The sequence below is a fragment of the Stenella coeruleoalba genome, assembly GCF_951394435.1.
Source record: "Stenella coeruleoalba genome assembly, chromosome: X".
Classification (NCBI taxonomy): Eukaryota; Metazoa; Chordata; class Mammalia; order Artiodactyla; family Delphinidae; genus Stenella; species Stenella coeruleoalba.
This window is the reverse complement of record NC_137152.1, coordinates 38,162,302-38,184,909: the sequence shown is the minus strand read 5'-3', so window position 1 is coordinate 38,184,909 and position 22,608 is coordinate 38,162,302. Positions and strand designations below refer to the sequence as shown.

The 22,608-nt window shown below is 51.0% G+C and overlaps 1 protein-coding gene across 2 annotated transcripts; it reads left to right on the top strand.

Moving 5' to 3' along the window:
- The first annotated feature begins 732 nt into the window (after positions 1–732).
- Positions 733–21,488, top strand: GRIPAP1 (GRIP1 associated protein 1). Of its 2 annotated transcripts, none has more exons than XM_079910796.1 (26): positions 733–813; positions 2,874–2,940; positions 3,082–3,143; positions 4,122–4,148; positions 5,027–5,134; positions 7,722–7,872; positions 8,705–8,889; positions 9,085–9,132; positions 9,837–9,868; positions 9,972–10,019; positions 10,159–10,258; positions 11,567–11,644; positions 11,856–11,948; positions 12,682–12,816; positions 13,222–13,317; positions 13,548–13,760; positions 13,892–14,005; positions 14,803–14,880; positions 14,965–15,060; positions 15,189–15,245; positions 15,352–15,451; positions 17,326–17,456; positions 18,575–18,697; positions 18,855–18,948; positions 19,782–19,936; positions 20,972–21,488. In XM_079910796.1, exons 1-26 carry the CDS (start codon positions 772–774, stop codon positions 21,062–21,064), a joined length of 2,526 nt encoding a protein of 841 aa, XP_079766922.1. In that variant the 5' UTR covers positions 733–771; the 3' UTR covers positions 21,065–21,488. The 2 variants fall into 2 exon arrangements, with proteins under 2 accessions (XP_079766922.1, XP_079766921.1); XM_079910795.1 differs by lacking the exon at positions 733–813 and adding an exon at positions 2,489–2,657.
- Positions 21,489–22,608: the final 1,120 nt, after the last annotated feature.

Genomic DNA, 22,608 nt, shown 5'->3' with positions numbered 1-22,608 from the left:
AGAGATATGTTGCTGCTAAACATGCTTTCTAATTTTTTTCTTTCCCACATAAAAACTACTGTTTGGGTGGCAGGGTTTGCAGAGGTGGCCGGTAAGCACAAGAGAGGCTTATAATGCATTTTAATACTTATTTGAATGTTCCCGGTGTTTCGTCATCCTATTTTTGTTTTTCAAATGCAGCTTTCCCGTTTGCGTCACTGCCATTCTTTCCTCACAGGTATTTTAAATTTATTGGTGGCTAGGCCCTTTATCTAACAACAGCATCATGTAGAAAATCAGCGTCAAATCTTTAACAACAAAACAAAACAAACAAAAAAAACGTCAACGGTTTCACCAAAGGCGGAATTCCCTTTCGGGGTCACCCGGAGGAGGGCGGGAGCAAGACGTGCGAAAGCTTCCGCTTTCTTTTCTACGGTAAAGCCACCCATTCTCCTTAAAGGAGTACCACAGAAGCGTGATTTTCGGTCGGCAAACGCATCCCTAGCGACGAGTCCACCCATGACACAGGGATGCCATAGTGTCGCATCACAATGAGTAGTCTATGAGAGCTCAAAAGCCAGAACAAATGACCTTGATTCTGGTAAAATATTACATTGCAATTCACCTAACCTGTCAGTTTCCTTCTCTTGTTTTCCAAAATGCTGAACTTCCGGAGTAGACTCCTCCCCCCTCTATTCCTGCCCAGTGGTTTGGTCCGACCTTAATACTACTGACAGGAGGGACAAACTGCGTCTGCGCAGAAAGCTCTTGGGGGGGTGGGGGGGGAGGAACATGGCGCAAGCTCTGTCTGAGGAGGAGTTTCAACGGATGCAGGTGCCGCTCGCCGGGGAAAAGACCACCGGGCTAGGCGACGGGAGGGCGGGGAAGAGAAAGATCGTCCCACCGGCTTTGTGCAGGGGTTGGTTGGGATGGACCTTGAGCCTAAGGGGTTGGTCTGGAGAAGGGAAACTGAGGCTCCGAGTGGTGAGACTACTGGATTCCGAGATACAATTGGGTTCTGAGGGGATGGATTCTGTTAGCCTTGTGGGCGGAAGAGAGAGTCCTAGCGTGGGCGATACCTTACTCAGACTTGGAGGGGACGAGACCTTTGGGCCCGTGCGGGGGACACCTTGGGTGGGTGACGGTAATGCTGGGGTTTGAGGGAAGGAGATCCTGAGAGGGGGAAACCATTTTTGCCTGGAGAGGAAGGAAGCGGGTGTTGGGCTGTTTGCTTCGTGGTGGGGGGAGCCCTGGAGAGGGCAATACCATTATCGGTGGGAGGTGGACGTTTTTGTGGGAGATACCACTATGTCAGGGGACTGGGGAAAGACCCCACATGTCATTGTTCCTGGGAGGTGGAGCTCCTGTGCGAGGGGTGGTAGCGGATCCCAAGAGAGGGCAGTACCACTGGATGATTACGGGTGATCCCATTAGATGTGGGGTGAAGAAGGCCCTGAATGGGTAATACGATTAATCCTTGTTGGAGAGAGGACCAGAGGAGGTGAAAGAGTGATACCTTGGACTGCGTGGAGGGGAAATCACCAGTCTGTGGAGAGGTACCCTGACTGAGTTCTGTGACCACTTGATTCTTTTTGGGGGGACTCTGAGATGGTTGAAAGGCCAGAGTGGGCCCTTGTTGAGAGAATTCCTTCCTGGGGAAGGCCATTGGATTTTGTGTGGAGACTGAAAGGGGGAAACCCTGCGTAGGGTCCTGTGGGAGGACAGGAGGAACTCCGAGTAAGAGCAGGTAATCCATTCATCCTTGAATGAAGGAAACCAGTTGTCACTATGTGAGGGACCCTGAGGGTGGAAGACTGAGATAATTGGACCAAAAAAGGGGAAGGCCCCTGTAACTTGTGCAGAGTATTCCATGTGAGTAAGAGTAATCCAACTGGCCCACCCAAGGCCTTGTGGGGGAAAAACCCTGAAGGGTATAACGTCATCCCATTGGATTATGAATGGGGAGATCTTGAGGGGTATAGGGGATCCTTGAATGAGGAAGATTGATTCTATTGGTCATGAGTGAAGGGAAAACCATTGGGCTCTGATGGATAGACACTGTAAGTGGGTGCCAGGGGTGTTCCAACTGGATCAGGACTGGGGGAGACAGATCACTGGCTCTGGGAGAGGACAGGGGCAGGAAAGATTCTGTAGAGGCCAAGCCCTCTCACCTTTAGCAGACCACCCAGGGATGGAGGCTGGTGCCGTGGGAGAGAGGGAAAGGTCCTGGTGGGGTAAGGGATGGTGGTCTGGGAAGAATTGGCCTCAGCACCTACAGGGCTGGTAGGTAGGGATATGCTGTTTGGAATGGCCCATACTTCACTTTCCCTCAATTCTTGAAAGGGGTCTGGACATATTTTGAGAGCCTTGGGGGTGGGGACCCTGGGAAGCCCCCTTTTACTCAGTGAAATTGGTCATAATACCAGGCTCTCTTCCCTTGGGAAAGAGGGAGGAAGGCAATCCCCTGCCCCCTACTCTGGCCAAGAGGATAGACAACACCTCTGACAGAAGACAGAACAGTGTTTAGCGTGTGACGAGGCCAGTCCAGATGAAGAGGCAGACTTTATCCTTTGGGCATGGAACACACATGAGCAAGAGACTGACTGGGTCAGCACTCTGTCATGGCCTGAGGGCACAGCTGGATTGGAAGGGGAGAGATGGAGGCAGCAGGGAGACAGGTGAGGCTGACTGTGTTTATATAAGTAGAACTGGAGAAGGTGGGACAGGCTGAGTGGCTGGACTTATTTGGGATGAAGCAGGCACGGGTCTTAGGAGTGACTAAAGAGGCGCATGGAGGGCAGCAGGGTCTGTAGGGCTCAGGGGATTGGTTCTCTCCTCATGAGGGTAGGGGGCACATTCCTGCCAAGTCATTTCCTTCCCTGCTTCTCCCTAAGGCTCAGCTCCTAGAACTCCGGACAAACAACTACCAGCTTTCAGATGAACTACGCAAGAATGGTGTTGGTGAGCCAAGAGGGTCTCATTAGATGGGGGTGGCTTTGGAGGACAGAGGCCAAGGGGAAAAAATCTCAGAGGCCTGGCAGGAGGACCTTTCAGCTCCTTACCGCTGACTGAGGCTGAGACTCCCTGCTTTCCCCACACCAGAACTTACCAGTCTTCGACAGAAGGTCGCCTACCTGGATAAGGAGTTCAACAAAGCTCAGAAGGTACCTCCTTCCACCTACTCACCCACCCATGTGTTCCCTGTAGCCATCTGACTCATTCATCTGTCCAGTGAGCACCTACAGTGAACCAGGCCTAATGTTACATGCTGTCACTAGTCGTTCAAAAATTTCTCATGGAAGTCTCCTTTGTTTGGTAATTTTATCTAGGTCTGCTTAATTTATTAATTAATTTTCATTTACTCTTAATTCATTTTTAATTTCAATTACTCATTCTCATTCACTGATTTCTAACTAAATAATCAAATCTATCAGTAAGTCTGCCTTGAACCTGCCTCCTGTCCCCCACTCATACTCCTGCCTTGTGCTCCTATTCCCCACCCCTGTCCTGGTCCTGTTGGTAAAGTGAGACTAAACCTACCTCTCAAATCCTTTGAAGATGAGATAGCATATAACCTATCATGGCCCCTCAAGGCATTCAAGGCCCTCCTTTGTCTCTTTCTTCACTGCTCTGTCCCCATGCATAGTACAATGTTATACGCAGTATGTTCTCCATATATATTTGTTAGATGAAGGAACACAGAATGCAGAAAGTCTGGCAGTCAGAAAGCTAGGCTTCTCTTTGGTAGGGTACTGATTTCCCAACCTGGCAATGCCCTCAGCTGCCCAGCAGGAGAACAGCAGTTTCCACGGTGCATGGGAGGGATCCACATAGATGTGTTTGGACAGATGGAACAGTGAAGCCATAATTTCTGAGTCCGGAGATCCAGCCTATGAAGGGTTAAATACTAAGACCCATGAAAAGCCTCAAGAGCTTAGAGGAAAGGATGTAAGCAGGGTGCTCCTCATTCACCCACTCACTCCATCATTCCTGTGGGCTACAAATTGTGGTTAAAGACACCCCCATCCCTCACCCCCTGTTATCATGGTCCCCCCTTGACACTTGCCACAGTATCTCCATACCCTAGTGAGGGAGTCCATCTCTGGTCACCTTATCTCTCTTCTCACCTCCCTCACCTTTAGGCACTGAGCAAGAGCAAGAAAGCTCAGGTAAGGGGACCCCTGGCGGGTAAATGTGTCTGGGAGACTGTCTTAGAGGGGATATTTCTGTATGCTGGGATCTCCTGGTACTGGCCTTTCTTTCTCTGTGTGTGTGCTTGCATCTGTGACTACCTCCCTGCCATGTGTTTTTGTGTCTATCTTTGTTCTCCTGTTTTGTCTCTCACTCTGCACCTCTCTCTGTATGTCTTTCCTTCTCCCTTTCTTTCTCTGTGTCCTCCTCTCTGAGTCTCTCTTTGTCTCCGTCTTTCTGTTCCTCTCGGATTCTTGTTTCTCTCCCCAACCTTCTCTTTTTCTTTCCCCCACCTGTTCCTATCTCTGCCATCGTTTCTCTCTTTCCTTCTTTCCCTTTCTTCCTCTCTCTTGACTCCTTGTTTCTCTCTCCCCTGTTCCTCTCTCTCCTGTTCCTTTTTCTCTTCCTGATTCATGTCTTTCCCTGACCCCCTCTCTCTGTTCTCCCTCTGTTGATCTCTCTGTTCCTATCTCTCTGTCGCCCTACCTTTTCTTTTTTTCTCTCTCCCCCATCCCATCCCTCTCTCCTTCCCTATCTAACCCCCTTTCCCCATCTTTCTCTGCTTCCTTTCTTCCCTATTTCTATATACCCCTCTCTTTCCTCCCACTGTCTCCCCTCATCCCTTTCTCCTTCCACATCTTCCCTTCTCTCTACCCCATGTCTCTCCTCCCTCCTTATCTCCTCTTTTATCCCTCCTATGTCTGTCTGTCCCCCTGTATCTCCTGATTTCACCCATCTCATTCTCTGTACCCTATGTTCTCCCCCAATGTCATTTTCTCCCTCTCTCTGTTTCTTTGCCCTACTGCCCCATCCTTTCTACCCCTGTTGGAGACCTGGCCCACATCTGCCACTGCAGGAAGTCGAGGGGCTGCTGAGTGAAAATGAGATGCTGCAGGCAAAGCTGCACAGCCAGGAGGAGGACTTCCGTTTGCAGAACAGCACGCTTATGGCCGAGTTCAGCAAGGTGCTGGTGCCCTGGATAGTTGAGGGGGGTCCAAGGGGTAGGGGCCACCTGGGCTGAAGCCGGAGGGCAGCTGAGGGTGGTTGGACAGAGGCTGGCCCTGGGTCACTGTCCATGGTGCTGAAACAGGGCCTCGATCTCTGCTGGGGGGCAGTGATTTGACAGATGGGACCGCCCACTGTGCTGGGATTAGAAGGCTGCAAGCCATGAGGTCAGCTGGTTCCTGACCAAGTCACTCCTTTCCTTTGAGCTTCAAGTCTCCTTGTGTATATTTTGGGGCTGATGCTGTGGAGCCCCAGGTTGTCGGGAGGTCTTAGGTAAAATTCTTATGCTTAGTATGGGATGGAAAGATGTTCGAGCTGCTTCCCTTTTCTAAGTTTTTCATGTGTTGTAAGGGAAAAAGTCTCACAGCAACAAAAAAGGTATTTCCAAGGCTCTACCTGAGAATGTAGGGCTCAAAACCTTAAGAAAGAAAACAAACCAAAAACACAACCTTTGTGTAGGTACAATACCAGAGGCAATTTAGTAAGTAGTAGTTAAGAGCCAGAGGCCTAGATTAAACTCTTGGCTCTGCCTTTTACTAACTGTAACCTTGAGCAAGTCACTTAAGCTTCCTGCTTCTTGGTTCCCAAATATTTAAAATGGAAAAGATGATAATGACAGCACCTGCCTGGCAGGGCTTTTGTGAGGATTGAATGGGTTAATGTCTATAAACCACTTAGAACAGAGCCTTGCACATAGTATCAGCTATGTAGGTGTTAGCTACTGATAGTATCCTTTTATTAATTCATTTTCCCTCTAAAATATTTCTTGACTCTTTAAAAGTTTTATATCCATCCTGTGACCTTGCCCTGCCTCAGCCCTTACCACCTGTATTCCCACAGTCTCCTCGCTGGTCTCCTCACTTCTAGCTTCTTTTACCAGACCAAGCCATAACGGTTGTCCTGACCCGCAGGTCTTACCACATTGCTTCTTTAGACAACACCTCCCAGTGGGTCCTCATCCCCGAAATTTCAGAACCCCTGGTGCTCACATAACAGCTGACCTCATCGCCTCACTTCTCACTGCTTCCTGCCTCTGGCCTCAGTGGTATCATGGTTCTTGCTGGGCGAGGCAGGGACAGTTATTCCTCTATAAACCCAGCTCATGTTTCTCAGCACCTGCCCTGGGCTAGGCACTGAGCCAGGTATAAAACCTCCTTCGCACTACCCCTCCTCCTCCTGGAAGCTAGAAATGCTCACAGGGAGACCTGAGTTCCAGGCCCGCCTCCACCACTTATTTGCCAAGATATTTCAGCTCAATTGTTCCTTCAACAAATAGTTATTGAGCCCGCACTATGTGCTCTGTGTTCTGGAAATAGTTGTGAGCAGTACAAAATAGTCCTCCCTCTTGGGTAGCTTCTATTCTGGGGGTGGGATGGGGAAAAAGATGATAACATAGTAAACAAATAATAATAATAGCACTGATAGCTGACAGTTACATAGTGTTTACTGTGTGCCAGGTCCTGTTTGATGTGCTTTACATTATTCACTTATTTAATTCTCACAGCAAACCGATGAGATATCATTACTATCCCTATTCGACAGATGGGGAAAACTGAGCCCCCTAGAGATGAAGTAATTTGTGCCAAGGTGAAATGGCAGAGTAGAAATTCACATCCAAGCAGTCTGGCTTCCGAATCTATGCTTATGACCTACGTTACAAAATAAAATTTAATTGTGAATCACAATTTATGATCCAAACATTTTCAGAGATTTAAAAAACTAAGAACATGTTAGGTAAATTTAATTGCAATTCGTGCTAGGTAAGAAAGAAGCAAACAATGCTGTGCTAGAGAGTATTGGAATTTCTGTGTTGGGGGATACTACTTGAAAGGTAACATTTGAGCAGAGCACTGAAGGATGCAAAAAAGTCAGTCATGTGAAGAACTGGATGAAAGGAATGGTGTTCTGGGTAGAAAATATCCCAGGCAATAAAATAAAAATTCTCTGTGGGCCTCAGTCTTCTCATCTGAAAATGGGGACATAGGATCTTGTCAGGTCTGCCGTGTGAACTGTGTTTTCTTCAGGAGTTGAGCAGGGGGCTGGCTTAGTTTTATTTGCGTTGTACTCCTCTCCACGGGCTCTCCAAGGGCTAACGAGAGGGAGCCATGGGCAGTGCTAACCCTGGAAATGCTCTGAAAGCTGTCTGTGGTGCCTCGGCTCCCAGACGCAGACCCCTCCACAGAAGAAGGCTGGCAGTGGGGCTATCCATGATGCTGACATCTTGGACCAGCAACTTCCAGAGGAGCCTGCGGTCTTGGATTGCAACTGTGAGGTTGAAAGCGGGCAAGCAGAAAATTGTTCTCAGTATTCTCCATCTTCCATGTCTCTGTCACTTAACAGGTGTTTGAGTTTGAGGTTGTTTAACATCTGTGCCTCAGTGTCCTTATCTGTGAAGTGGGGATAATGAGTAATGAGAGCCTCTATATCACAGGGGCGTTATGGGAATTAAATGAATTGTAAAGTACATGGGCCAAATGCTATGTATATTTCAGCAAATGTTGTTCTGATTCTTTGCTCTTCTGCTACCTCACTTGTCCCCTGCTCAGCTCTGTAGCCAGATGGAACAGCTGGAGCGGGAGAACCAGCAACTGAAGGATGGGGCTGCCAGGGCAGGGGCTACCCAAGCCGGGAGCCTTGTGGATGGGGAGCTGCTGAGACTGCAGGCAGAGAACACAGCCTTGCAGAAGAACGTGGCAGGTGCATGGAGACCCTCCTGGGGATGTGGGGACCTTGGGGCTTGAGTAAGGTGTTGTCTTCCCTGGGGGAAGAAAAAGGCTTCAGAATCAGGCTTGGCCCTGCCATGAACCAGTGTATGATTTTGGACAAGGCATTTCACCTCTCTGAGCCAAAGCTTTGTCATCTACGAAGTGCATGTAGTGATGTCTACCACCTGGAAAATTGTAGTAGAGATAAGAGGTGATATATTTCTGAGCTTAGTTCAGCACCTGGTACCTAGCAAATGTTACTGATAAGCAGATTGAACATCAGAAAGGAGGTGTTTGCTAAATGGAGAAAGTGAATGAAGGAGTGTTAGGAAGATTCTGAGCCCAAGTTGTCAGTGGGGTCTGGGATGAAAGCTGAAAGAAAGTTTGATAAAGTGTGGGAGTGAGTGTCCTGATGTGTGGACTTGTGGAGAGCAGCTGGGCTTGTGGGGTGGTGGGTGGTAGTTTGGTGATCAGGAAGGAGACTTTGTAGAATGTGGCTGGGGATTAGAGGTTATAGGAGGATTCAGCTGTAAATGGAGGATGGTGGGCATCACCTTGGAGGGCTGTGGGAGGGGCTTGGGGATGGGGGTGGGGCTTGGGAAATTATCTTGGGCTGATTTGATGGTAGACAGGATTTCCGTGGTTGGTGGGGCTTAAAAGATTTGTGAGAGGTGGGGGCGAACCTTTGTTTTGTAGGCTTATGGCCACTGAGGCAGGGTTTCTGCTACCTAAGGGGTTGAAGGCCAGTTCTCCTTCTATTTGAGGTGTGTCAGGGGTCTTCTGAGACAACTTCATCCATCATATGTCTCTGTTCTACCCACCAGCCCTGCAGGAGCGTTACGGGAAAGAGGCTGGGAGGTCCCCAGCTGCCAGTGAGGATCAAGGGGATCCCTTGGGGGGCCCAGCTTCCCCTGTCCTGGCCCCCATGCCATTGGCAGAAGTGGAGCTGAAATGGGAAATGGAGAAGGAGGAAAAGAGACTGCTCTGGGAGCAACTGCAAGGCTTGGAGGTGAATCTGGGTCTGTTGGGGCTGGGGTGCCAGGAGGCAGGCAGATGCCCTAGCTCTGCCTGTGGTCCCACGGAGCTATCTGTGACATCACCATCTTGTGGGCTGATGGATTAGGAAGGCAGGAGGGCAGGGAAAGGCACAGGCCTTACCTCCCTGCTTGCTGATAACAACTCCCTCCCTCATCCTTCCCAGCAGACCTTGAAGCAGGCTGAAACATCCAGGCTGCAGGAAGAACTTGCTAAGGTGGGGCTGCCGAGCTTTCCCTGGACTTTGCCCCACCCACTCCCCACCTGCCATGCTTCCCCTGGTAGGGTAGAGGGGCAGAGTATCTCTTCAAAGCCTCAGTTTTGTCATCTGTGAAATGGAGAGACTCTCATTTATGTCTCAGATTTGCTTTCAATATGAAATGGGCTAATGTGGTCCTTCTATGTCTTGTGCATGGCAGGCCCCATCCCATCCTTCTGGGTCCTCCGATCTCTGCTTTTTCATTCATCTATCCATCCACCCATCCGTCCATCCATCCAAGCATTTATAGACTGCTGGCTCTTACCTTAGGAACTTGAGACCCAGTGGTGAGGCAGCCAATCATGATCCTGTTTTCCAGGCCTCCCAGCCTAGCTATTCTATGACATGGCCATCGGTCGATAGGTCGGAGGCATAAATGTTGGGCTTTGGAGCCTGAGGAGCTGGGTAGAGGTCATGTTTTTGCTGCCGACCAGCTGCGCAACCAAATTATTTAACCCTTCTGAGACTCAGTTTCCCATTTGTAAAGCCAGTGGTGCTCACTTCTCAGGACTGTTTTGAGGATTCCATGAGGTAACAAAAGTAAATTCCAGTTTCTATAAAGGACTTAGTAGGAAGTGTCTGTAAACATGAAGTAAATTTTTGTCTTTATTAATATTATTCTCATTCTTATCACTTGTCTGTACCCTCCTCCCCCACTCCAGCTTGCCGAGAAACTGAAAAAGAAACAAGAAAGGTAAATTTCTTTCTTCCAGAGCTGGGGGGAAGGGGTTTGCGGGGACTAAGGAGGGGATTGACTTGTGGAATGGACCCATATATGTCTGTCTTTCTGTGCCCAGTTTTTGCCGTCTGCAGACAGAAAAGGAGACGCTATTCAATGACAGCCGGTAACTACCAGGGTTGGGGATATTGGTGGACAATGGGGCAGTGCCCAGCAGGATTAACCGAAGATCACAGGGGCAGAGCTGGGAGACTGGGCCTCAGTCTGTGGTCAATGTGCCCCTCCCTCCCACCAATCACCCCCAGGAACAAGATTGAGGAGTTACAACAGCGGAAGGAAGCTGATCTCAAAGCCCAGTTGGCTCGAACTCAGAAGCTGCAGCAGGAACTTGAGGCTGCCAATCAGGTAAGGGGTTGGGTTCTGAGATCACTGGGATAGGGACAGGGCTGGGAGTCCGGGGAGCTCTGAGGTCTACGGAGGCTAGTTGGGGAGTCTGATATTTCCTGTGTTGGAAATATAGGGACTGGATGGGTCCTGGGCCCCCTAGGAGCTAGGAAAATGGGAACTAGGGAACCCCGAGAGCCCTAGGAGTTGGGCTAGGAATCTGCATGAATTAAAGATCTCAGCGGGGCTGAGGACTAGGGGCCTATGTGCCACAGGTTTGGATGAATCTGAAACTCCAGGGGATTAGAGACAGGAATCTGGAGAAATCTGTGGTCACTGGATTGGGACCAGGAGTTTGGAGTGAGTCTGAACTCCCTGGAGGTTGGGTAACTTTGAGACCTATGGGGGCTGTGTGGATATAAGACTTTCAAGGGTAAGACAGTTGGGCCTGGAGTCTGAGTGCATTTGAGACCCTCAGAGCTTGGGGGCTGGTTTGGGTCTTAAGACACCTAGGAAGTTGGATCATGTGAGTTGGTGGTCCCTGGGGGCTGTGAATAAAAAACTGGTGAGTCTGAGACATCGAGCGACTGGAGCAAAAGTCTAGGTAGGTCTGAGGCTCCTAAGGGTTGGCGGCTGGGTGACTTTAAAGCCTCCAGCCTTCCCCTTAGAGTGAGTGAGTCTCAGGTCCCTTGGATTGGGGGCTATGATGGCTTGTGGGTCTAACTAAAGCCCCTAGGAGCTGGGGACAGAAGTCTGGGTAAAACCGGGTGTGAAAATCCCCAGAGACTGGGGACAGGAGTGGCAGGTGTGGTATCAGTCTGAGACCTCACCAGGAGCTGGAAACTACACACTTGTATCAGTTTGAAATCTATAGGATCTGGGGTGGTGAGTTTGGGTGGGTCTGAGACACTTGGGAACTAGAGACATGGGGGTTGCCTGTGTCTAAAACCCCTGGGGGTTGGGGTCAGGAATCTGGGTGAAGCTGTAGTCCCTGGGGGTTGGGTGTGTCTGAGAATCCTGGGGCCTCTGAGCTGGAATCTGGCTGAGTGTGAGACCATCTTATGGATGGGGACTGAGTGAATTTGAAATCCCCAGGAGCCTAGGTGGTTTCTGGGGTGCTTAGAACTGGGATACAGGGGTGTGTGAGGCCCCTGGGGATGATGACCAAGAGTCTGGGTGAGCCTGAGATCTCTGATGGCTGGGTAGTCCAAGGCCCTCAAGTACTTAGGCAGCATGCTGCCAGGTGGTCAGAGAGGGAGTCTGTGTGGTCATATGTACCCCAGGGGAGGCTGAGGTCTGGAATGGGCTCCCCTGACGTGGTCCCCACAGAGCTTGGCAGAGCTGAGAGATCAGCGGCAGGGGGAGCTCCTGGAGCATGCGGCAGCTCTGCGAGCCCTACAAGATCAGGTACATTGTACTGAGCGGGCTCAGGGAGGTGGGGGTGAGGGTGGGGGCAGCCTCAGTGGGTATTGTACAGGCAGGCAAGGCCCCAGGGTCCTGCTTCCCCTGGTCGTCGTTCTCGTGGGTGTGTGTATGTGTGTCCTTTCTTTCTTGGCTGCGGGTAGGTCCTGTCCTCCTGTTCTGGACCCACTCTCACTCGTTGTGGGGGTGGGGCCAGGTGTCCATCCAGAGTGCGGATGCGCAGGAACAAGTGGAAGGACTTTTGGCTGAGAACAATGCCTTGAGGACTAGCCTGGCTGCCCTGGAGCAGGTACAGGACACGTGGGAGCCTGCGCCGATCCCTCCGCAGCTCCCCATCTCCCTCTGCTTTTGATCCACATTGGGGCAACGTCGTCTGGACCTCATGCTGTTCTCCTGCCTCTGTTTCTGTTTCATTCTCAGCTTCTCCTTTCTGTTGGCTTCCACCCCTCTTCTCTCTGGACATCCATCCCTGCTTTTTTTTGCATTCTAGTTTCTCTCCAGTAAACTGCAAGAAGTGTGCTAATCTTAAGTGTACACTCAGTGAATTATCCCTGTCTGTATATTTATCTGTCTCCATGTAGCCACCACCCAGATGAAGATATAGAGCATTTTCAGCACCCCAGAAGGTCCCTTTTACCCCTTCTCAATCAATGCTTCCCCAGAAGTAACCACTCCTCTGACCTTTAGCAACATAGATTAGTTTTGCTTGCTTTTCAACTTCATGTAAATGGAATCAGACACCCAATCTATGTCTGGCTTCTTTCCTGAAGCGTTATATCTGTGAGGTTTATCCATATGTAGCACTGATCTGTTCTACTTTGTCTGTGTACTATTTCATTGTATGAATATACCACACTTACCAATCCCCTGTTGATCTCTTTCTCTCACTGCTTTTCTCTTTGAAATACTCTCTCTCTACTCCTGGCTCTCCTTCCACCTCTCTCCCTGTCTCCCTGGAACACCCCGTGACTGGCCCCTGGGGCCCCTTTCACTCCACTTTCCATCACCACCACTCTCTCCAGATCCAAACAGCAAAGACCCAAGAACTGAATACGCTCCGGGAACAGACTGCTGGGCTGACAGCTGAGTTGCAGCAGCGGCAGACTGAGTATGAGGACCTCATGGGACAGAAAGATGACCTCAACTCCCAGCTCCAGGTGACGCCTCTGGCTTTGACCTGTCTCCTCCTAGTTCCCTAGTCCTGGCTCAGTGGAGTTTCCCATGAGGTGCTGTGGGAAGACCATGGAGTCAGGTGGACCTGGGTTCCAGTCTGACTCCCGAACTTATTAGCACCTGTGTGTTCTAGACCAAGTCATTTCACTTGAGACTGAGCCTCTTCAGTTAGTTAGGATAGCCATTCAGATTCCACAATAGAAACCGGAATAATAGCAGGAGAATGAATGCTGGGGAGCAGCTAGCAGCCTCTGCCATGTTTCTCATCTAGAAATAGAACATCACCCACTTTACCAGGGTTAAGGGAGATGTTCTACCAGAAATGTCCTGGGTGCGCAGCACCTCCTGGGACCTGTTTATCAAACTCACCCTTTTTGTCCCCACATTAGGAGTCATTGCGAGCCAATAGTCGGCTGCTGGAACAACTTCAGGAGCTCGGGCAGGAGAAGGAGCAATTGACCCAGGAACTACAGGAGGCTCGTAAGGTGGGCAACACCACAGGGGGAGGCCCAGTCTGCAGGGGGCCAGGTGATGTGGGCAAGCCCACGGGAATGGGAGGGCACAGAAAGTGACCAGTTCCATGAGGACGGGTGAGTGACTTAGCCGTTCAGTTGGGATGGGGAGGAGGTGGACTTCGGCTTGTTCCTTGGGCCTTGTTTGGTGTGGGGGGAGGAGGTTGACTGACCTCCTCCTGCCCCCCTCTCCTGGGTGCCAGAGTGCTGAGAAGCGGAAGGCCATGCTGGATGAGCTAGCCATGGAGACGCTGCAGGAGAAGTCCCAGCACAAGGAGGAGCTGGGAGCAGTCCGACTACGGCACGAGAAGGAGGTGCTGGGGGTGCGCGCCCGCTACGAGCGTGAGCTCCGTGAGCTACATGAAGACAAGAAGCGGCAGGAGGAGGAGCTGCGCGGGCAGATCCGCGAGGAGAAGGTGGGTGGGCAGATGATAATGCCTCTCTGCGTCTAAAACCTGGGGAGCGTAGCCTTGCTGATGGGCCAGGGGATGGCGTGAGTGAGGCGCCCGCTCCTCCACCTGGCCCTTGCTGCTCTGCCCTCTTGCAGGCCCGAACGCGGGAGCTGGAGACTCTCCAGCAGACAGTGGAAGAACTTCAAGCTCAGGTACACTCCATGGATGGAGCCAAGGGCTGGTTTGAACGGCGCTTGAAGGAGGCTGAGGTGAGTTGGTGCAGAGGCTGGTTGGGGGGTATGCATGTCAAAGCAGGGGACTGGAAGTGGTCAGGCCCTGGAACTTTCTGAGGCTCTGGACTTGGGCATCCCCACAGCGCCCCCTGGCTCAACAGCAGCCCTCTGGAGGGGATCAGGCCATGGCCATCAATCAGTAGGGCAGAATGTCAGATGTGCAAATTTGAAAAGGCACCTCTTCCTTCTGAAATTGTACTTCTGTCGGAAGATTATTATAATATAATAATTCTAATTTTGATGCAACCAGAACTTTTACTACCATTTTCTGGAAAACTCATGGTAATACATAAGAGGCAGTGTCACGTAGCAGTGAAGAGCACACATGCTGGAGCCAGTTGTTTGCCTGGGTTTGAATCCTGTCTGGGCTGCTTTCTAGCCCAGACAGGGCAAGTAAATAACTTGCCTTGGGCAAGTTATTTACTTCTCTGTGGCCCGTTTTTCGACATCCGTAAAAAAAGGGATAACAATAATACCGGCTGTCTAGGTATTACGGGAGGGTTATATAAACTGAGTTAATATATGTAAAATCCCTACAACATTCCTGGTGTGCAGTAAGCGCTACGTTATGTTTTATTAAGTAAAGTAAGATGTAAATGCAGATGTTGGGCTTCGATGTGAATGGCGCAGCCCTCAACGTGACACTCTGTTTCTTCTCTGCATACGCAGGGGCCCTGCTGCAATCCCTCACACCGCTCACTGGGTGTGATGTCCTCTGGGGGGTGTGACGTCCTCTGGGGGGGCCGTGGCCAGACCTGGGACTTGTCTTGTAGGAATCTCTGCAGCAGCAGCAGCAGGAACAAGAGGAAGCCCTCAAGCAGTGTCGGGAGCAGCACGCCGGCGAGCTGAAGGTGCCCATTGCATGATGGCATTCCTCTCTGGTGGGAGGACTGAGGTTTCCCAAGCTGCGGCCTGAGCTGCCCTCTGCTTTGCAGAGCAAGGAAGAGGAGCTGCAGGGTGTGCGGGATCAGCTCCAACAGGCCCAGGAGGAGCGGGACTGCCACCTGAAGACCATCAGCAGCCTGAAGCAGGTCACCCACTGGTCCCTCCTAGTCCCTCGACACATCCTGGGCCTCAGCATGCAGTAATGGGGCAGGGAGGGAGCACGCTGCATGCAGCCATTCTGGCACCCACCAGCTGTGCTTTCTCTATCCCACAGGAGGTGAAGGACACGGTGGATGGGCAGCGAATCCTGGAGAAGAAGGGCAGTGCTGCGGTACGATGGTGAAAGGTGTCCAAGCATGGCCCACTCCTGCCCTGCGGCCTCCCCCACCTGTGGGCCCACCGGGCCTCAGCCCCTATCTTTCCCCCGTTCCCCACAGCTCAAGGACCTCAAACGGCAGCTGCACCTGGAGCGGAAACGGGCGGATAAACTGCAGGAGCGGTTGCAGGACATCCTCACCAATAGCAAGAGCCGCTCAGGTGAGGGACCCGGATGGCAGGGGAGGCTGAAGTGTGGGGAGGCAGAGCTTGGGTCTGAAGGCTGGGGCTGCTTCCTATACTTCACTCTGCAGGGCTCTCCTGTGTCTTCTGTCCCTCTTGCACTTTGTCTGTCTTTTACCCTTTCTCTGCGTCTGTCCCACCTCTGTTTCTTTCTTTCTTTCTTTTTAATATATTTATTTATTTATTTATTTTTGGCGGCGTTGGGTCTTCGTTGCTGCGCGTGGGCTTTCTCTAGTTGTGGCGAGCGGCGGCTACTCTTTGTTGCGGTCCACGGGCTTCTCATTGCAGTGGCTTCTCTTGTAGCGGAGCACGGGCTCTAGGCACGCAGGCTTCAGTAGTTTTGGCACGTGGGCTCAGTAGTTGTGGTGCATGGGCTTAGTTGCCCCGCGGCCTGTGGGATCTTCCAGGACCAGGGCTCGAACCCGTGTCCCCTGCATTGGCAGGCGGATTCTTAACCACTGCGCCGCCAGGGAAGTCCCTCCTTCCTCTATCTCTCTCTGTGTGTCTCTCTCTCCTTTCTGCTGTGTCTCTTCTCTGTTTCTGTCTCTCTCTGCCTCCTCATGTCATCTCTGTATCTGCCTTTCTCTCCTGGCTTTCTCTTTCTAGTTCTCTCCTTTTCTCCTCCTGCCTTTTTCTTCTCCCTGTTCCTTTATCTCTGTCTCTCTTCTCTCTCGGCTGTGTCTCTGTTTGTCTCCCCACTATCCCTCATACACTCCCACACCTCACCCAGAGTCTCTAAGTCTCTTGTATCCATTCTCTCATTCTATAAATATGGACTGAGCCCTCTCGCTCACATCCAGGGTCCCTGGTAGGAGGCCCGCCCAAATCTCAGTCCCCTAGGAGCTCCCTGTTGAGCTAGGGAGACAGACTTACAATCAGGCAGCAACACTACCGTGTGATCATTATGCAGCTAAAATCCATGTTATTTTTGCCACTTAAGGCAGAAGACACAACAGAAAAATTTGAGTTGCCTTGGACTTTTTTTAAGAAAGAAATGGCCTTTACATATGTTTAAATAAATAAGATGCAGTGATGGCTCTGGTGCATCTCCCATATCACAAACGAGAGAAAACGTGCTCCCTGTCCCTCCACAGCCATCCTGCTCTTGCTGGAGATCCTTGGCTTGTGGTGTCAGCCCCCCTCCCTGACACCCAGAAGCAGCTGCAAGAACAGAGACACAAGCTTAGTGGCTGTGTTTCAAGTGACATGGCAAAAACGGGTGTATCTCTTACCAAATCAATGTCTCGCTGAGGCACTCGGTCTCCTGAAGTTACCTCTCTTTATAAGGGAGGACTTTTATTTCTGTTCTGTTACAGATTGGTGTACAGATCAACAAACAGATTCAAAATTGTGTGCCATACATTCTATCCGTCCATTAGGTGAAATTCAGATTTAGGTGCATGGCTACGAGTCTGCCGCCATCTTTTCTCTCTCTGTCTCTGCTCTGACTAGTGTCCTTAGCCAGGGTCTCTGTTTGCCTCTATCATCAGCTCTGGCTTGCTGTCTCTCTGGGGTCTTCTCTCTGCACATAGGGGTGCCCCTCTGCCCTCTTCAGCTGTCTTTACCCTGAGTCTGAGTGCATTCACCACTTTATGCCCATGTGTGTCCACATCACCATCTGTCTCCCCATCTTCACCTTTGTTTCACTTGTGGTGTGTGTTTGCCTAGAGAGGCAGCTCCTTTTTCGGTTTCTGCCTTTCCCTACCCTACTGTCGGCTTCCACTGTTACCCATGCCTGAGTGTCTCTTTGCCTCTCTCCACCTCTGTCAAATCTATTTCTGCCTCTTCTTGCCAGTCGGTGCCCTGGGACCCTGGGGGATTGGGGCTCAGATTTCTCTTCCCTCTCTGCCCAGGGCTCGAGGAGCTGGTTCTATCAGAGATGAATTCACCAAGCCGGACCCAGACTGGGGACAGCAGTAGCATCTCATCCTTCAGCTACCGCGAGATCTTGCGGGAGAAGGAGAGCTCGACTGTTCCAGCCAGGGTAAGGGGCAGGGAAGAACCTACAGCCCCAGCTTCTACCCAAATTCTGGGCCCTCCTTTTTCCCTCCCCTGCAGCCATCTTCTACTCTGGGCCCAGCACACACATTTTCTTGTCAACTTTTCCTCAAGCTCACCAACTTGGATTCAGATTGCTAAATGGGGGATGGACAAATTATTCTCTCTGACCCTCTGTTTCATCATCTTTGGGCTAATTCCACCTTTCCTGGTGCTATAAAATATGTGGCTCATAGTAGGTGCATTATCCATGTGGGAGATCCTTTTTTCCAACTCATAATTATCACTTATTATTATTGTTGTCTGTGTCAGCTTCCTTGCCAGACACTTTTATTTGGAAATAACCTTTTTATCATTCTGTAAGTAGTATGTATACATTGTAGAAAAGTTTAAAAAACACAAGCAAAGATTTTTTTTAAAAATCCAAAGAAATCACATCTTCACCATACAGAGATCACCACTATAAATCCTTAGTTCATACCGTTCTAGACCTCTCTCTCTCTTTTTTTTAAACCTAAATAAGACTACAAGTAACCTGTTGATCTCTACCCTCCCAATTTGGTAAATTTTCATCTTTTTGAATACTTTGACCTTAGTCAGATTTCTCTAGTGCTTTATTGCTGGTTTTATGGAAACCAGCATTCAATTTCAGAGCACATTTGCTGCATCTGGTTGCTTTATGTGCCTTAAGTCTCTTGAATCTAGTGTGATCCATTTTTTTCATGACATCAACCTGTAGAAGAGACCAGCCCAGTTGACCTGAAGAAAATGTCCCACCTTTGGGATTTTCCTGCTGGCTTCCTAGTGGTATCATTCAGCTCATTTCTCTCTCCCCTAGTTTTCCTGTCAACTGGAAGTGAGAGCTCATTTGTTATAGGCTCTCTCTTCATGGTCTCAATAAGGCTATGGTGTGGTGGTTCCTGTCTCCCCCTTTAAAAGGCAAAGGGGGATCCAGAGTCTCTGAGGGTGCCGAGGCTTGTCTGCAGTTTGTCTGCAGCCCCAGTTGCAAAGCCCACCCTGGCTTGGTTCTCCTTCTCAGCCCCTGATCCTATCTGGGGTGTCGGCACTGAGCCTGGGCTGGCCTCTCTGCCTTCTTCCCCGCAGTCCTTATCCAGCAGCCCTCAGGCCCAGCCCCCGCGGCCAGCAGAGCTGTCAGATGAGGAAGTGGCTGAGCTCTTTCAGCGCCTGGCAGAGACGCAGCAGGAAAAGTGGATGCTGGAGGAGAAGGTGCTGTCTGCCTGCTCGTCCCCTCTTGGCCTGCCCTTGGGGAGGAGGCCGGGGTGGCAGGAGTGGGGGGTGGGGGTGGGGCAATATCTGGCCAGGCCCCTCCTCATGGGTGAACATGCACAGTTGAGGGCCTGAGGTGGGCTGGGCCACCCTGCAGGTGAAGCACCTGGAGGTGAGCAGTGCGTCCATGGCAGAGGACCTCTGCCGGAAGAGCGCCATCATCGAGACCTATGTCATGGACAGCCGGATTGGTCAGTGCCCCTCCCCAGCCCTCACCCCTCGTCCAGCCCCTCACCTACCCCCTCCTTCCCCAGTGTCCAGAGCTGCGGCTTCTCTCCTCTCCTTACGGAACTCACCAAAGTTACTGCCGAGACCACAGGTGCTAGAGGGAAGAGCCAGGCAGGCCAGGACCTGTGTGTCTTGCTCTGTATTCCATCTCTTGTCTCGGCTCCTCCCTCCTGTCTGAGTCTCTGTCGTCTCTCCACTCTCCTTTCTCTAGTGTCTCTCCGTCATTCCCATTGTCCTTTCTCCTCCCTGTGTCTCTTCCTTTGCTTTCTCTCCCTTCTCTTCTTTCTGCCCCATCCCCCCTTCATCTTGTCTCACTGTTCCTACTGCCTGTCTAAATGGTTCCACCTCTGGAAATTTACATTCTCTGGATGCATATCCCTTTTAGGGTCCTTCTCTCCGCTCTTCCTCCCCTTTCCTCCTTTCTCCTCTTCCTTCCTCCATCCCCCATTTTTATTTCTTTTGTTCCCTTCTTTCAGATCTTCTCCTCTCCCTGTTTTTTCCTCATTAATCAGAATAATACCAGTTGACGCTTGCTGAGAGCTGACTGTGTGCTCTGTGCTTTGCATACAGATATGTGTTTTTCCAGCTCCATGAGTTAGTTCCTAACCCCATTTCTCAGGGCCGCACAGCTAGTAAGTGAAGCCAGGTCTCACATGGCAAAGCCTCTGCTTCCTCCATTAGATGGCTTCTCCCCCCCCATTTTTCTCCCCCACTCTCTGTTTCCCTCTTTCCTGCTCTGTCTCTGTCTCTCCTTCGGCTCGACCGAGGGGGTGATTCTCAGCCTGGGCCCTTGCAGATGTGTCTGTGGCAGCAGGCCACACAGACCGTAGTGGGCTGGGCAGCGTCCTGAGAGACCTAGTGAAGCCAGGCGACGAGAACCTTCGGGAGATGAACAAGAAGTTACAGAACATGCTGGAGGAACAGCTCACCAAGAATATGCACTTGCACAAGGCAAGTGTGGCCTACCAGTCTACCCCTTTGTCTCTCCAGCCACATAGCCCCTGGGTCATCTGTCAGTCCCCTCTCCACACACCCCATTCACCAAGCACTCCTTCCCCCTCATCTTCCCATCCTCCAGTCAACCTACTCACTATCAGTTTAGTCTTTCACTCTTCCCTCTGTCCTTGCACCCACCCACTCATCCATTCATACACACATTCAGCCACTCTCCCATCAACCCACCTACTATTTGTCCATCTGCCCTGCTACCCGTCTAATCATCTGCCCATGCCTTTGCACCCATCTCCTTTTTTTTTTTTTTAATATTTGGCTGCACCGGGTCTTTGCGGCACGTGGGATCTTTAGTTGCAGCATGCGGGATCTAGTTCCCTGACCAGGGATCGAACCCGGGCCCCATGCATTGGGAGCGTGGAGTCTTAACCACTGGACCACCAGGGAAGTCCCCTGCACCCATTTCCTGATGCATCACTCTCTCTTACCTACTCACCAGTCACCCCTTGTCTTACCTTTTACCCACCCACCCAGCGACCTGCTTGCCTACCTGTTGTCCTCCATCTGTCCTCTGAACAGTTCATTTTTCCACCTATTTGCCTACCATGGATCTCCCATGCATCCACCCACGTGTCCACTCACCCATCCTGCCACCCAAGTATTTCCCCATCTCTGGGGGAAGTCAGAAATGATGCAAGTCCGGCCCCTGCCTCTGAGAAGCAAGCTCACCATTTAGAGACAAGAAGGTGGCAGGGGTAGGGGTCATGTCCTCCAGCCTCACCACACAGAGCAGATGATCCACTCCCATGTCCATATCCCTAGCTCCGGGCACTCCTCACCCCCTCACACACACCACACACACCTTTTCCGAGCCCAGCCCACTGCTGGGAGCTCTGGGAGCTGCTCCAAATACCTTCCTGTCTCAGGCTAGACATAGCTGGGCATTGATGGGATGAGAAGGATGACACAAAGGCTTGATGAGGGTGCCATCGCCTGCCACCTTCTCTGACTCCTGATGGCTCATTTGTTTCTTAGGACATGGAAGTTCTGTCCCAGGAAATTGTGCGGCTCAGCAAGGAGTGCGTGGGGTCCCCCGACCCAGACCTAGAGCCGGGAGAAGCCAGCTAAAGACCTGCAGGCTGCACCCACTCCCTCCCTTCCCCACCCGCCATTCCCTTGGGCTGTGGTGGGAAAATGGGGGCCAGCGCCAAAATCAGATAGGTTGGGAGACTGGACATTAAAGGGGTTGGAGGCCTGGTGGCTGGCGTTAGTGACCCTGTCTTAGGGCCGAGGCCCCTGGGGAGTGGGGAATCCTGAGGGGAGGGGCAGGGATTCTCCTCCTTCTTGGCCCTGGCTCCCAGGGGCCTTTGCCTTCATCTCTGCATGAGCTCTCCCTCCCAGAGACCAACTCTTTTTTAATTTTATTTTATTTTTTAATTTATGTCTGGAAGCCTGGCTACTCTGCATTTGGGATTGGGGATGCTGGGTGGGGCACGGTCCATGTTCAGCGTTCTAGCAACATGTGTGTGTGTGTGTAAAAGCTGTGCAGCCAAAATACCATCTGGCCAGACTGGCCCACCCACTGACTGTCTGCTCTGATTCTTTCCAACCATGAGGGATGTGCTGGGGGTGGGGAGGTTATACCATTGGAACTGGGAGGGTGGTCTCTGGCTGCAACTTTACTCTCCTTCCCCCACCCTCACCCAGCCTGTCTCCAGTCACTGTTGACCAGCCTCTCAAACTGAATGGAGCAGAAATATCTGCAGATATGTATGTGGGTGAATGTGTACGGGATGTGGGTGTGGATGAGTAGATGCATGGGAGGATGGATAAGTGGTTGGATGGACTGATTGATAAATAAGTAGAAGGTTGCATGGATTGGTGATGGATAGGTTGGGAAATAAATGGATGGATAGGTGACTGGATGAATAAATGGACAAATGGATTGCTAGGTAGATAGGTAGAGGATCGATAGGTGGGGGTATAAATGGATAGATGGATGGCTAGGGGAATGTGTGGATGGATGAGTGGGCAGATAGATGGATGAGCTAATGGGAAGAGTAAAGAGTAGGTGAATAAATGATAGAGCAATGGATAGATGGACAGATAGTTGGGTGGTGGGGGATCCATATGGGTAGGGGTAGATGGGGTGAATATACAAATGAATGAGTGAATAGGTAGGTGGATTAATGACTAAATGGACAGATGGGTGGCTAGAGGGAAGGACAGAGTAATTGGCTGTGTGAGGGGGAGAATGGATGGATAAGTGGGTGGTGGGTGGGAGGAGGGATGGGCAAATGGACAAATCAGGAGTGTGATGAGCAAATGGAGGATTACATGGATGGATAAGTCCATTGAAAGGCAAAAATTGGCCCTGCATTACTGCTCCCCCATCACCACACACCTTTAATTGTTAAAGGTAAGGCGTCCTCTGTGTGCCATGCCCCTTTCACATCACTCCATTTATTGCTCCCAAAGACACTATCAAGCTGGGGTAACTCTCCATCCGACAAAGAGAAAAACAATGCAAGTCACTTGCTCAAGGACATAAGTCAGTGGCACAGCTGGGGCTTGAACCCACCCATGCCTGAGGCACTTGGTACCCAGTGCTCTTGCTACCCAGGAGCAGAGCCCTCTAGCGGAGGAGGCATGATTTGAGGCTCCTGGATGTG

What these genes read in the sequence shown, in the direction of transcription:
- GRIPAP1 (XM_079910796.1), top strand. Translation starts at nt 772, where the DNA reads ATGGCGCAAGCTCTGTCTGAGGAGGAGTTTCAACGGATGCAG. An exon ending in AGTTCAACAAAGCTCAGAAG is followed by an intron (nt 3,144 to 4,121) that starts GTACCTCCTTCC and finishes CCTCACCTTTAG; the next exon opens with GCACTGAGCAAGAGCAAGAA. An exon ending in GGCAGATCCGCGAGGAGAAG is followed by an intron (nt 13,761 to 13,891) that starts GTGGGTGGGCAG and finishes GCCCTCTTGCAG; the next exon opens with GCCCGAACGCGGGAGCTGGA.